The sequence below is a fragment of the Nanorana parkeri genome, unplaced genomic scaffold (genome assembly GCF_000935625.1).
Source record: "Nanorana parkeri isolate BGI_ZX_2015 unplaced genomic scaffold, ASM93562v1 scaffold100, whole genome shotgun sequence".
NCBI lineage: Eukaryota > Metazoa > Chordata > Amphibia > Anura > Dicroglossidae > Nanorana > Nanorana parkeri.
This window is the reverse complement of record NW_017306368.1, coordinates 1149286-1162923: the sequence shown is the minus strand read 5'-3', so window position 1 is coordinate 1162923 and position 13638 is coordinate 1149286. Positions and strand designations below refer to the sequence as shown.

At 39.5% G+C, this 13638-nt stretch overlaps 1 protein-coding gene across 2 annotated transcripts in view; it reads right to left on the bottom strand.

Moving 5' to 3' along the window:
- LTBP1 (latent transforming growth factor beta binding protein 1) overlaps window positions 1–13638 on the bottom strand; it is a 169663-nt gene that overhangs the window by 119872 nt on the left and 36153 nt on the right. For both annotated transcript variants that reach the window (XM_018552900.1, XM_018552899.1), the window contains exon 4: window positions 7267–7369. In XM_018552900.1, coding sequence (XP_018408402.1) covers window positions 7267–7369 — 103 coding nt within the window. The remainder of the gene's footprint in view (window positions 1–7266; window positions 7370–13638) is intronic.

Sequence of the window (13638 nt, the reverse complement as noted above, 5' to 3'; positions counted from 1 at the left end):
TTGTGATCTCAGAGTGTTAAACACACCAGCTGAGTTTGTAGGATCTCTTGGACATCATGTCAGCTAAGTATGCAATGCATAAAGATTCTCTGCTCAATATCAACCTAAGCAAGAGGCTGCCATGACAAGCTTTGAATGTTATCATTTAAATAGTTAAATTAGAAGTTAACAGTGAAGCTCTTTGAACAAATAAAATTAATAATATAATAACAATTATTAATAATAAGATCTTCCAAATCCTGCTATATGTTAGCAGGTTTTAACTGAGCCTGTGCATGTAAATTTCAATCAGTTAGACCACACAAAATAGCATTTCTCGAACAGGAATTCAACAATGTATGTCAATGTTTGTATTTGGCTTCAAAACTACATGTTGATCTATGTGATACTAAGAACAGCTAGGTGTATCGTTATATGATAACTGAAGCACCATGTATGAAGTGGCATGATATCATTTTGGCAGAAATTATCTTAACAATACGTGGCAATGTTTAAAAAAATGTGTTTCTACACATTCAGGGGCAGCTGCATTTGCTCCTTACAATTGCAGGTTCTGCTACGTGCTTTGTAGTACTGCAAAAAAACTCTGTTTTACTGCTTCTTCGCAATGCACTCACTGGGGTTGGTCTACTGAAGTACAGAGAATCTTCATTCTGTTCTGTTCACGTATAGCACTAGCACTGCTATAGCTTATGTCTAATTATATACACTTATAGTAATAAAAAATAATTAAGCTGATGTCAATCATTAAATCATATTCAAGCAAAAAAACATTGGTATGGAATTAGTATTCCATGCGAGAACAACAGCCTCATCACATTCACTTAGCTAAGTAAATAAATGAACTAAGCTTGGTATCTACTCCTTTAGTAATCAACCCTACTGTGTGGGTGATATCTCAACAGTTGTTAGGAAGTATTGAAGAGTCAATGTAATGTATAATCTACCCTTTATCTAAAAACCGACCTATAAATATCTCAATTTAACATAGTAACAAAAATATGAAAGACCAAGTAAGTACGAAATGTCACATACACAAATAGTTTAAAGGAGAACTATGAGGTGAGTGCTTTTCACTCACCTCATAGTTCTAGCAGACCTCTGACAATGAGACAGTCACAGGTCGGCTCAGTAGATCGAGAAGTGAGCGAACAGATACCGGCGTTCGCTCACCTCTCGATCCTGTCACAGTTCTCTGCCGTGACAGGGGAGGGGCTGGAGAGGCGGATCGGACGGGGGAGGGGGCAGGTACAGCTGGCTCTGCCTCTAGATAGGCAGAGCCAGCTGTCACTCACGCAGCTGGGTGGATCCAGACATAATTGTTGGGATGCGCTTCAGCGTCTCAGTATACCGCGAGCAGTAGCTCGCCGTGTACTGTGGCGTCTCAGTATAGCGCTAGCTGTAGCTCGCGGTATACTGAGCTTAGGGTGACCGGAGGATGCTAGTTTGTGTCCTCCCGTTACCCTAAGGAGAACTATGGGGAAAAGCCTTAACCCCATAGTTCTCCTTTAAGGTAAACACTATAATACTAGCTCAAAGGAGATGCTCATCGAATCTATATTAGTCTATAGATTTAAGATGTGTGGCATTTCATTATTGTAAGTGTGCTGGAAACAGCTTTCGGTGCTAAAGGTCCACTTCGCCATGGCACCATTATACCTGCTTTATATAGAAAGAGCTACTGTTGGCTTTATAGCAGGATGGAACAAACAATCCCCTTAAAGGAGAACTAACATTTCCCCATAGTTCTCCTTAGGGTAATGGGAGGACACAAACTAGCGTCCTCCCGTCACCCAAAGCTCAGTATACTGCGAGCTACAGCTCACGGTATACTGAGACGCCGCAGCTGAAGCGAATCCCGACAATTATGTCGGGATCCGCCCAGCTGCGTGAGCCGCCCCCTCCCCTGTCCGATCCGCCAGTCAGCGCTGGAGGATCGGAGCAGGGAGGGGGGAATCCAGCCCCTCCCCTGTCACGGCAGAAAGCTGTGACAGGATCGAGAGGTGAGCGAACGCCGGTATGTGTTCGCTCACTTCTCAATCTACTGAGCCGACCTGTAACAGTCTCATTGTAACAGGTCGGCTAGAACTATGAGGTGAGTGAAAAGCACTCACCTCATAGTTCTCCTTTAATGTAGCACTGAGTTCTTAGAACACCTGGGCCTTTGAGCAGATCACAACGCCGGAAATCTGGTAACACGTGTAATAATAATAGAGCTGTTAGTGCTGCCAGCAGTTCATCTACACATAACTGAAAGTACAGAAGCGCAACATTCAGTTATGGGTATACAAAGTAATTCCAACAGTACAATTTGTATTGTTTTTGGCCACAGCATAGGTAGGAGAAAACCACTGGGCCATCTCTCCCCAATGCCACAGACTGGACATGATGGTGGTCATGATGGAGGACTTTAAAAAGTATATACATATGTTTATTTCTGAAGGGTATGTCTTAAACAGAGCACTGGCATGTTTGTTAAAAATGTAAAACATCAAGGAAATGAAATAAGCCTAAACCAGATGCAGCACTGTTTCTGAAAAGGAAAATTCAATTTGATGCCTTTTTTATAACAATAAACACACAATCTCATTACTTGCACAGTCTGGTAGTCGTGTACAGTAAGCTTCATTTTTCATTATAAACTGGGCTGAATAGTTTTTTTCCAGTAAAGTTCCAGTCTTTCAGAAACAATTCTGGCAGTTCTGATGCCAAACCTCGTGATTCCAAGAGACATGTACCCTGTGGAGACTTGCACTGCTGGCAGATTGGAACTAAGCACTTGCCGTGTCCTGACTGGAAATTTACTAAATGGGAACCTGCAGGGAATGTGCAAAAATAACAAATGATGTGCTGGAATACATAATTGTATTATTTTCTCCCAAGTTGCCCTGGAAACTTGATATAAGTTTAAGAATAAGCCACAAAAGTGTGTCCCATTCCCAGACATACATAATGAAAATGATTCATTGTGAGGAGAGAACGTTGTACCTTAGTGTTGTTTGCCCTAAACATAATTCATTCTCTTTGCCATGTTGGAAACTTTCAGAATGAGTCAGGTCCTTGGGGTTGCTTTAATATTAAATGAATCAGCGCTCATCGGTCAGAGCCACCTCCTCTCACTTCTTCATCATCATCAGGTTTCTTACAATATTCTGAATTTGTATGTGACTACACAAGTATGTCTAACAGGGCAAACTGAATCAGTGATTACACCATATTTGACCTTTTAAATGTATTCATCACTTATGAAGGATCTATGAGGATTTAAATTGAATGTAGATAAGCAAATGTAATTTAAAAGTTCACACTCACATACAGAGCAGTTTACCTCAACATTCTGAAGGGCAAAATGTGGGAGTTTGCTCCTGACTCATACAATATTACAGTTTTTGTGACAATAAAGAGGACTGACGTAACGTAAACTTAGTAGGAAGTAAGGGGATTAATAAAGAACAGGTTGCCAGCCTTGATTATCCAAAATTTGCACATCAGGGACAAATGATTAGACTTAGACCGTGTGTGTGAAGACAGGCAGAGTTGTGAGTTGTAAGTACGCCTTTATTTAGACGTTACGAATATGTGGTGGCACTAATGGACAGAAACGTTTCGGAACCATCAATGGTTCCTTCATCAGGCAAACATAGTGACAACCATACCTCCACTATCTTGCAAAGCAATGCATTAACCCCTTCACCTCCATCCTGCCACTGTATGTGACCTATACTGTACATAAGCCCCTTCACCTCCACCAAATGTATGACCTGTACATTTATTATATGTTGTGCAGTATTACTAAGCTCCATGTTTTAACCCCCTCAACTCCGGCATGTTTTTTCATTAAAAAAATTGCGACAAAAAAATGAGATGATCTTGGAGTATCTTCTTTCCAAAATTTTTGGGGTTTTTGCACTGTTCTCACATTTTAATTTGCTATGATTTATAAATGAAAGTAAAAGAAACAGGCTTTTTTTTCAAACGTCTTGGTCTTTTTACTGTATATAGTAAACAATAAAAACATTTTTTAATTAAAGACCACAAAGGGCTTATTCACACCATGTCCAGTCGTTTCAGCACGGTAAGTGGCTGGAACGCATTGGATCGCATAGTGGAAGCCTATCTTCATTCTGGGGCAGGAGGGGGAATGAGGGTACATTCAGGTGAAAGGCACAGCTGCTACACCCCCTCCCTGCCCGCAGTGCAATCAGCCGCACCAGAGCGCATGGCACAGCAATGCCTGCATTCCGGTCCGGTGCAATCGCAAACAATAGTGCATGAATAGTGCAATCGCACTGCGGTCGGAGGGGTGTGGCAGAATGCAAGGAGCCTTACAGTATGTGATCCAGTACATTCCAGCAGCTAACCGTGCTGGAACGCACTGGAATTGGTGTGAACGGGCCCTAAAAGAAAGCTCTCTCTGTCTCAAAAATTATATAAAAGGAATTTGGTTACAGGGTTGCGTGAGGGAGGAAACTTGCACAGCGCTGAAAACTGAAATATAGCATGGCAATAAGGGGGCTGTAACATGCCAGTACCGAAATAGTTAAATAACCAGCTCTAGACAGATATGAATCAAGCAGATCAGGATTGGATACATACACAGTAATTGACCAGGATCTGCAAATCTTAAAAGGCGTATAATTAAGCTTTGTCATAAAATTGCCATGTCAAAAACCTTTAGCAGAGCCCTCAACAGATTTTATTGTATGCTGGTTGAAAGGTGCAATACACATTTTAAGTCTGGCTCTAATTGACCTGAAACTGCCCTTTTTCGCACAGCTTTAGCTCTCAAATGTTACACCTAATCCATAATTCTGGTTATGATAAAATTACATGCATAACAAGCATCTACCCAAATATATAACTATCAGTTGGATACTAAACACCCCTCCATTACTTCTCCTGAGGAAGCCAAACAAAAGATCAATATCATGTCGGATGTCTATAAAATTGTGATTTAATTCTGTGAAATAATATGTTGGTTTTTGGACTGTAAAACATGGTCATCTGAAAATATGAATGCAATTAAAAATCTATCTTGGGGAAGTGTCTGCTACAATATCATAAAATACCTCAACACCCCTCAGACCCTTTGATTGGTTATGCAATTTCTGTAAATACTCTCTGGAGGGTCAAAAAAAACTGTTACAATTGGCAGCTGCAGCTCTCAATTTACCACCGAAATTATGACGGATTGCTAGTTTTCTGGAGGCCAGTGACTCTATCAAAATTGGACTTATTCTGAAGTGTAGTGGAGGCTGCACATGAACCAAAGACTATGCAAATTTTGTTAAGTACTTTTCAATTTTAATCCCATTGTTTTAACTGTTGCTAATTGTCTGTTTTGTAATTTTATTTTTCTGCAAGTCATTTCTTGCACTGATTTTCTCTTCTTTAAAACAAGATTAAAAAATCAATTAATTCTAAATACTCTGAAAATTAGAAATTTAGGAATCCTTGCTTCTTTGAATAAAACTACCATGTGTTAAACTCTGTTACTTTCTCCCTGGTGTGGCAGCGGGTGTCAAAGACATTTCTCAAAGGTCAGGATTGTTATAGCAGATACTGAAAATGGTGTGTGTGTTCCTTAAAATACGTGGTGGCAGCTATTGTTTGTGTGTGTAAAGGAATACCCACAGAGTTAACCGCCCAAGTGACAATCACTCTCAGTCTGCTGGCACTTAGATTATTGTCCTATGAGCTGAAAAATGCCTGCAGAAGGTAAGGCTGAGAGTGTGGCATGTCACATTCTTGTGGCAGCGGTCAGATTCGAGATTGTCGCTCTCACAGCCTTATTTGTTTATGTCCTGCTTTATATGCTTAAAGTAGTTTATACAGAGCAGTCTGCACACTGGCCTGGCCACTGCGAGTTGATTGCTAATTCTGTTTATAGCTCTGTCTTGAAAGTTGTTTTGAAAGTTGTGAGAGCATTAATTAGCATTTAACAAGCTTTCTCACGCATAACCTTATTGTTTATAAAAATGTCTATATTCATCAGTAGGTCTATATTCAGACTGTGGGAAATGCAAAGACAGCTGCCTCTGGCTTCATAGCACTTCAGGAGCATAGTTATATGTTCCTCAGCGTAAAAGAGGAAATTCTGTTTTCCGAACACTGCACTCAGCAATGACACAAGAAATGACCATTGGTGTCCAGATTCACACTCTAGACACCCAACCCAGCATGCAAAGCACCCAGTGCCTCCTAGCTACCGAGGAATAGCTCTGCTTCAGCATGCTGCCACACCAGCTCTCCATTACCTTGTCTCACCTTTGATTACTGCTCTAGTGTGGAACAGTCCACATTTTATTTTTATCACCATGATCCCATGGCTCTCATTTTGTTGCAGTAAGAAAAAGGGACAAACATGCTGGGAATGCAAAGCTTATTTACCAAGATCTTTTTTTTTTCTTCTTCTAAAGTAAAAATACCAACTTGTCAGTGGTTGCAGATAACACACAGAACTGTTAATCACAATAGACATTATGGCACATGTGCACTCTTTCATAGGTTCTCATAGGTTCTTTCATAGGTGACACTACCACGCTCCTCTTGGAAGGGGAACACCGTCACACATAATGGGCCTAGGTCAATTCCTCTCCAGACAGAAAATATTTGCAATAGCCAATAGTAAACTAGCATTGTACCCGCCCTCTGCTGCAGTTCTCCATCAGCAGAGGGCGTTTTTTTTTCTTTCTATTCTGACATCGCTCCGTGTCAGAATAAAGAAAAAAAAGAAACAGCAATGTTTCTCTCCTTGGCGGCCGGTAGCGGGAGGCTCCCAGAGTGCCCGTGAGAGATTTTTTTTGTTTTTTGACGGCAGCAGAGCCGCCGGACAATAGGAAACTATTGCTGGTCATTCACTCGGCTGCCTACAGCAGCTTAGTGAATAGACCCCATAGTATCTCCCTATTAGGCAACGACCCCACAGTCACCGATTCCTCCCTCTGATCACATTCCCTTTCTACTGATAAGAGGATAACTTCTCCAATCAGAAAGAACAGGTGGTTGGCATAGAACTCCAGAGGGAGACCCATATAACCCCTTAAATATTCCAATATTTTAATATGTAATTTAGCAAAGATGCTGTTTACAAATGCGTGACATATAGGTGCTCTCTCTACTGTATGGTCAGTAAAAATGGACTTCAACCATCCCTCTCTATTGAATATCATCCTGCTCTGTGTTACACTAATACTCTTTGATATACACAATGATATCGCAGTTTACTGCAGCATACGTGCAGATACAATTTTTGACACTACTTACTAGCTTTTTTCGGACACTTCATGCATTTGTTGAAACCCCAGGATGTTCCCACCGTTCCACAGCAATCGTCTTGCTTTGAAAGTCCTGGAAGTGGCTTTCCACACTTAGAAAAAGAGAAAATAAACAATAAGTTCACAGACCACTGCACATCACATACTAATGGTAAAAATACAGAGATTACAACCAAAACAGCAGTAAAGAAAATCCATACAGACATCAGAACAAGTTGCAGTTTTGGTGTGTTTTAAAAAACCTACACTGAGGGAATATGTAGGCTGCCACTGACCCTATGCTAAAAAGGCTAGCTGTTTGGCTGTCATGCTGATCCAATAGTCAATAGTCCAGAACAAGTGATCTAATTAGAGTTCTGACTTAACTCTGACTTTCTAAGTTTCATGTTTGTTCCAGGTCAGTGACTCACACAGTATGAAAACCAGAGGAAGCCAGCAACTGCTATTCTTGGGATTAGGTCAGCAAAAGCAGACTCTGTACTTCTCTTACTTCAGATTATTTTAAAATAGTGATTGGTTACTAAAGGTAATGTGACACTGACCAACAAATCCTTTGTCTACCTCAAAAAGAGATAATGTAATTCCTGAAGCTGTTAACCAATACTTTTATATGTGCTGTGCCAAGGCTTTCCAAACAAAGGGATATAGTGAATGAAGACGGCATATTATTCTTCTGGCAGGCTGTCATACTGTATAATCAGTCACACAACTGCCAGTAGGTTTGAAAATTAATTTTCGGACTGGCCTGATCACTAGGGAATTAAACAACTGGCCCACATTCATTTCAACGTAGAATACTACTTCATACCACACACCAGTAAATATTTTTGGCAGACAAAAATTTTAAATTTGAAAAGAATTCACCAAAATAATTTGGATCATATGCTTTCAATCAACATTTTACATTTGTCCCCCACCTCTGGATAGCAAAAGTACAGGTCAGCCTAGTCTGTAGCTAAAACAAATCTGGTTTTCCTGTTTTACTGGAAAAACAAATTTGTAACTTTTTATAGCCTTTGGAGTCCCAATGGAAACAAGTGTTAAATAAATCCTAATGTATTGTATATTAGATAGGAATCAAATGGAAATACCATTCCTATGCATAGGGGCCTACAGTTCCAACAACAAAAGGAACATTTTCATAATTACAATACTGCACAGCTCTAAATGTAATAGAAAGTTTCCATACTTTTTACAAGACATGTACTGTAATATTTATAAAATACAGCAGCTGCTCATAGGGAACCAGACATTAGATAGAAACAGTAAGGGGTTAATTCACAAAGGTGCTGAAGGATCCAGCCATAGTTTCGGCTGATCCTTCAGCTCTCTTCGGCTGCCGGAGCCCTTAGGTTCAGTCGAACCAAAGGGCTGCTTTACGGGCTATTCAATATAGCCCGTACAGCAACCGAAGGCGGCCAAGCCGAAGTCATATGACAGTCGAAGCGGGGTGTACGGCCTGCCACAAATGACAGCTGGGCGGAGCGAAGGCAGCCGTACAGAGCCGATTAAATCAGCCGTACAAGCCAGAAGTGCTTAGGCCACTTAGTGAATAACCCTGTAAATATTTATTGAAGTGTTTGTGAAAAAGTGGATTATATGGACCTAAGCTTTTAAAATAAAAAAACTATATGTATGTATAAGATATGTATGTCTAGCATATAAATTATGGTGTCCATAGTGATTAGTTACATTCCTTTCCATTTTCAGGCTTTCACTGCACAAATGTTTGAAACTGGTTGGCTGCTAAGGACTAAAACAGGGACCCCTAAATGGTGGACTGTGATCTGGAAACGGACCGAATGGCGGTTCTTCCTGGACGGCGATCTCCACCCTGCACTGGGTTATGGATGGCTGACAGTGGATACAGTGGCCTCTGAGGCCGGTGCAACCCTGCCACCCCCACCATGTGATTCGAATGAACACATGCATGTAGGTCTTGCACATGTATGTAAACTGGGAGGGAGGAGTTCTAGCAAAAAAAAAGTGCAATGTGCTGGGATTGGTGCATCAGCACTGTGCCTGGGAACACGCACCAGCAGCTGTGAGTTGTAGTGCAGCTGCTTTGTGAATGCAGCCTAAATGGCGGACTACGGTAAGGACTGAGTGACCGTTGTGTCTGGACCACAATTCAGACGTTTGCTTAATGAAAATTTTACTCACCAACCCTCAATGAATTTTAATTCACTACCCCTAATGTCAAAGAACACTATCCTTGAAATCACCATCATGCAAGAAACCATCTGTTGATTCAAGCTACTGTCATAGACAACTGACAAAGTAAACACTGTCAAGAGGATGAGGGCACATTTATGCTAGTTACTTTTAAACAAAATCATCCTTGAAGCACAAGTTCTCATTGAAGGGAATTCCCTCTTGCTCAGAGTGAAATACCCCTTGTATGGCTTTCTAATTTGTGGCTAAAGGTTAAGGCACTTTGCACACTATTCTTTGTGATCTATATCACTACCAGATCTTAGTTATACTTCACAGTACTGCTGTATACCAAAGCCAGAATTTGGGGTCCATTTATAAAACACAGGCCGAGTTTGTGGTATCTGAAGTAGCTTAATATGGCAGAGAGAGAACTCTGTGATTTGAGAAATGTGGTGTTAAAAGGTCACATGACCACACTCTACCAGCTTTTTTAAAAATACAACTTCCTTTAATTTTTATTATACTCTGCTGGCTTCAGACTTCTGAAGTTAAAGAAGTGCAATGCGGATTTTAGGGCTGTGCATTATGGCCATACCGCCGCTTTTTAAATGGACCCGTTACTATAGCAGGACTAACACTAAGCTAACACTACCTTGGTATAAAATAATTTAAGACATGAAAAAAAAAACATTTGTTTCAATATGTATACAACCTACAAATCAGAGGGATGGTAACAGTAATTAATCAGCTTTTGTACAAGTCTCAGCAGAAGACAAATCCACAGGAGAACTTTTAATTATTTTTCTCACTCACTTTTGTTGTAGCAGAAGGCCTGAGGTAACCGAACAAAGAGTTTATGTAGCTGGGCAACACTGTGCCAAGGAAATAAATCACATATTGTACAAACTATTTGTTGTAAAGTATGACATTCCTGCACTTTTTCACTTTCGTTGTGTGAATAAAAATTGCCAGAAACGCTACCTTCTGCTGTCTTCCAAAAACAAGGAGATGCCTTTTGTATATTTATATCAATAACAATGCTTACAGGCTACTATCAAAAGTAGTGATTCCTAAGCTTTTTATCACAAAGGCTTCATGTGTTTGTCATAGATGACATTTGAGTCTCTCTAAATGTAGATATCATGACCATAAACTACAATGTAGTGTAAAGTATATCTATATTGAGAAAATCCTTTCTAAACCATTGTCCCAGGACAAATATACATATAGGGCATTCTGATTTTTCTCTTAATTTATATACTCTTGTTCTGTGACTTTTCTCTCATTTGCTCTACTTACATGCTCAGTCTACTGCTGGGCAACTAGCATTTTCAGGAGGCCAACAAAAAAGTACCCATAATCTCTCCTGTCAGGTCAAATTTATTGCAAGAGCAGACTATCAAGAAACTATATTTTTTACACATATATCTAAACCCAAGAACAAATATTGCAGCCTAAAGAAGAACTTTACCCATATCTTTAACCCCTTCATGACTGAGCTTGTTTTTCGTTTGTTTGTAAATGACTGATGCACTTTTGACATTTTTGCTGTGTGATTCTTCCACATCAGTAATATACTTTCTTACAAAGTGCACCCACACATATTATATATTGTTTTTAGAGGACAGACAGGGCTATATATTTATTTCACATATGTGTACCTAACGCCTCACTTAGGACAAATAAAATATAAAAAAGAGGAAAAACGTAAAGAAAACATTTTTTTCCCAGTTTTGATTTGGAGTGGCCTAGCCAGAGCCCAGACCTAAACCCCAAAAAGGTGTTGTAGAATGACCTCAAGAGAGCCATTCACACCAGACTTACTTTTTTTCTCCAGCACTGTGAATGTTTAATAGGTGTGTTAAAAAAAGACAAGAAATTAGAATTGCTTGTGCTTAAGCACATTGTGGTTGTCTATTGTTGTGACTTAGATGAGGATCAGATCACATTTTATGGCAAATTACTGCAGAAAACCAGTTAATTCCAAGGGGTTCACATACTTTTGTCTTGCCACTGTATTTGTCACTTTTTCCCATTAACATAACATAACTTTGGAAAAATATTACATTTACAGTAAAACTCTTGCTTAGTTCTCCGTGTTTATAAAGGGGCTAGGCAATTGTCGTTACCGTAATTAACTCTTCCTGTACTGTGCTGGCAGTTCAGCAATATCAGTTGTAAACTAGCTGTGAAGGACTGCCTGTCATAACAAAGGGTTAAAGATTCTCAAGGCACTGTATGTTAATTCAGTTTTTAACAAACTGTGCCTCAGTCTGTATCCTTATCTGCACATTGCCTATTATTATGCCCAAGGCACTAGAAGCTGCCTGTAGTGTCCTATGTATGAAAGTTGGTTATGAGTTGATGACTGCGTTTGCCATTTGTTTTGCTTGACTGATTTGGTGCAGTGACACACTGGAGGTCTCAGCTGCCGTTGTGATTTGTGCGGTCCCTTGTATGTCCCTATGCCTTTAAGGAGGTTGGGCTGCTTCCTGGCGAACCTGCACCCAATTTTATCTTTTGCTACATGTGCTCCAAGATGGAGACTCTCATAGGTTAGAGTTAGGACCGCACTACACAAAGGAGCGTTGATGAGGCAGTGCGGCTTTCCCATATTCTGCAGAAGACGTGTATCTAAAACCTCTGTTTTTAACCTTAGTGGTTAGACAGGTTTTTTTTGCATGCTGGCTGGTGAGTGTGCTGGGAAACTTTTTCTGATGTATAAACCTGCTACAAAGAAACAGCTAAAAAGGTAAGAAATATATATTTTAAAATTATATTTAGGTATGTTGTGTGAATGGTAACATAGTAGGGTTTTTTTTTTCAAATTTAACTGCAAAAGTTGAAATACACTTTAAGTATTTTTAGTATACCACATTTTGAAAAGATGAGACACCAAGTAACTTGTAGCAAAAAATCAACATTACATTATATTATTTAATAGAAAAAAACATCAAAATATTGTAAAGACCCTAGACACAGTATTTAGGCACTGTGTCAGTGTACTGTAGTGTACTGACTCCACACGGTCAAAAATGGCTTGGCCAGCTGATTTGAAAAATGTTCCGGAGGGCTTGGCAGCGAAAGGGTTAAACTATTTTAGTAGGACACATTTTAACAAGACTTTTATAAGCTGGGGCTGGAACTTAAAAAATTATTGGCCCGTCTAAGCCAAGTGACGTTCAGATGTCAAGAAGTGCATGTTTATATTGGTTGCTATAGACACAAATGGCCACATTAGCTTGCTATTTTCTAGAACCACAAGCCACTTCTTTTCAACAGTTTACTAACTAGTTACCTGCACTGCAATAATTGTTAAACCAAAGTAGTCCTTTGTGGCGTTTTATTTTGCACGTAATTGCATAGTAAACAAAAGTCTAAACAATGCATGTCCCATTCAGTTATTTTATTTGCAGTGCCCATTTAGTGAACTTGTAATAAATGAGTGTATGAGTATTACAACTAAGAGAAAAAGACATGTAATTTTTATGTCTCAAAGCCTAACTTCAGCACAAAATTTGTAGGTCAGAACTTGCTGATTATCAGCAGTATATTTATTTTAAGCCAGGAGAAAGCCAGGAGAAATCATACTACCTTTTGCCCAACTATTATGATGGCTAATGAACAGAAACAGGTAAATTGGGTTCATTTTAACTTTCCTCAGCTTGGAATGTAACTCTTTGCAAACAGTCAGATGGTATTGTTCAACGGCTCCATCACAACATTTCTATCAAATGGGTTGATTACAATTGAAATGAAGTATCCTGTTGTAAAATTAGCCACTACATACTATGCATAACATACTTAGTAGTAAAAAATATGGAACCTGCCAAAACACAGCAGTGATTCAAAAAAGCAAAGTTAGATACTGATGCCTAATCTAGTTAAGATGTAATATCAAAAATAAGCATAAATATGTCAGATCTCTGGGAAATGTAATGCTGGTGCCTATGGCAGTCAAGCATAGTTAGCCTCATGAGGGAATTATTTACATTTATAAAACATAAAACGTGGCTTAACAGCTGTAAAGCTGGCCATACATTATGCAAATTTCCGGTCGGTTCTTCAGGAATGGCTTAATACATATTAGAATGCATTACAAGGCTGCCACAGACTCTCCAGCTTCTTCTACTTTTTATGTTCTTTTCTCTTTGTTTGGTAATGTTAATATTATATCAAGCAGTATAAACTGTTTGTTTTCAGT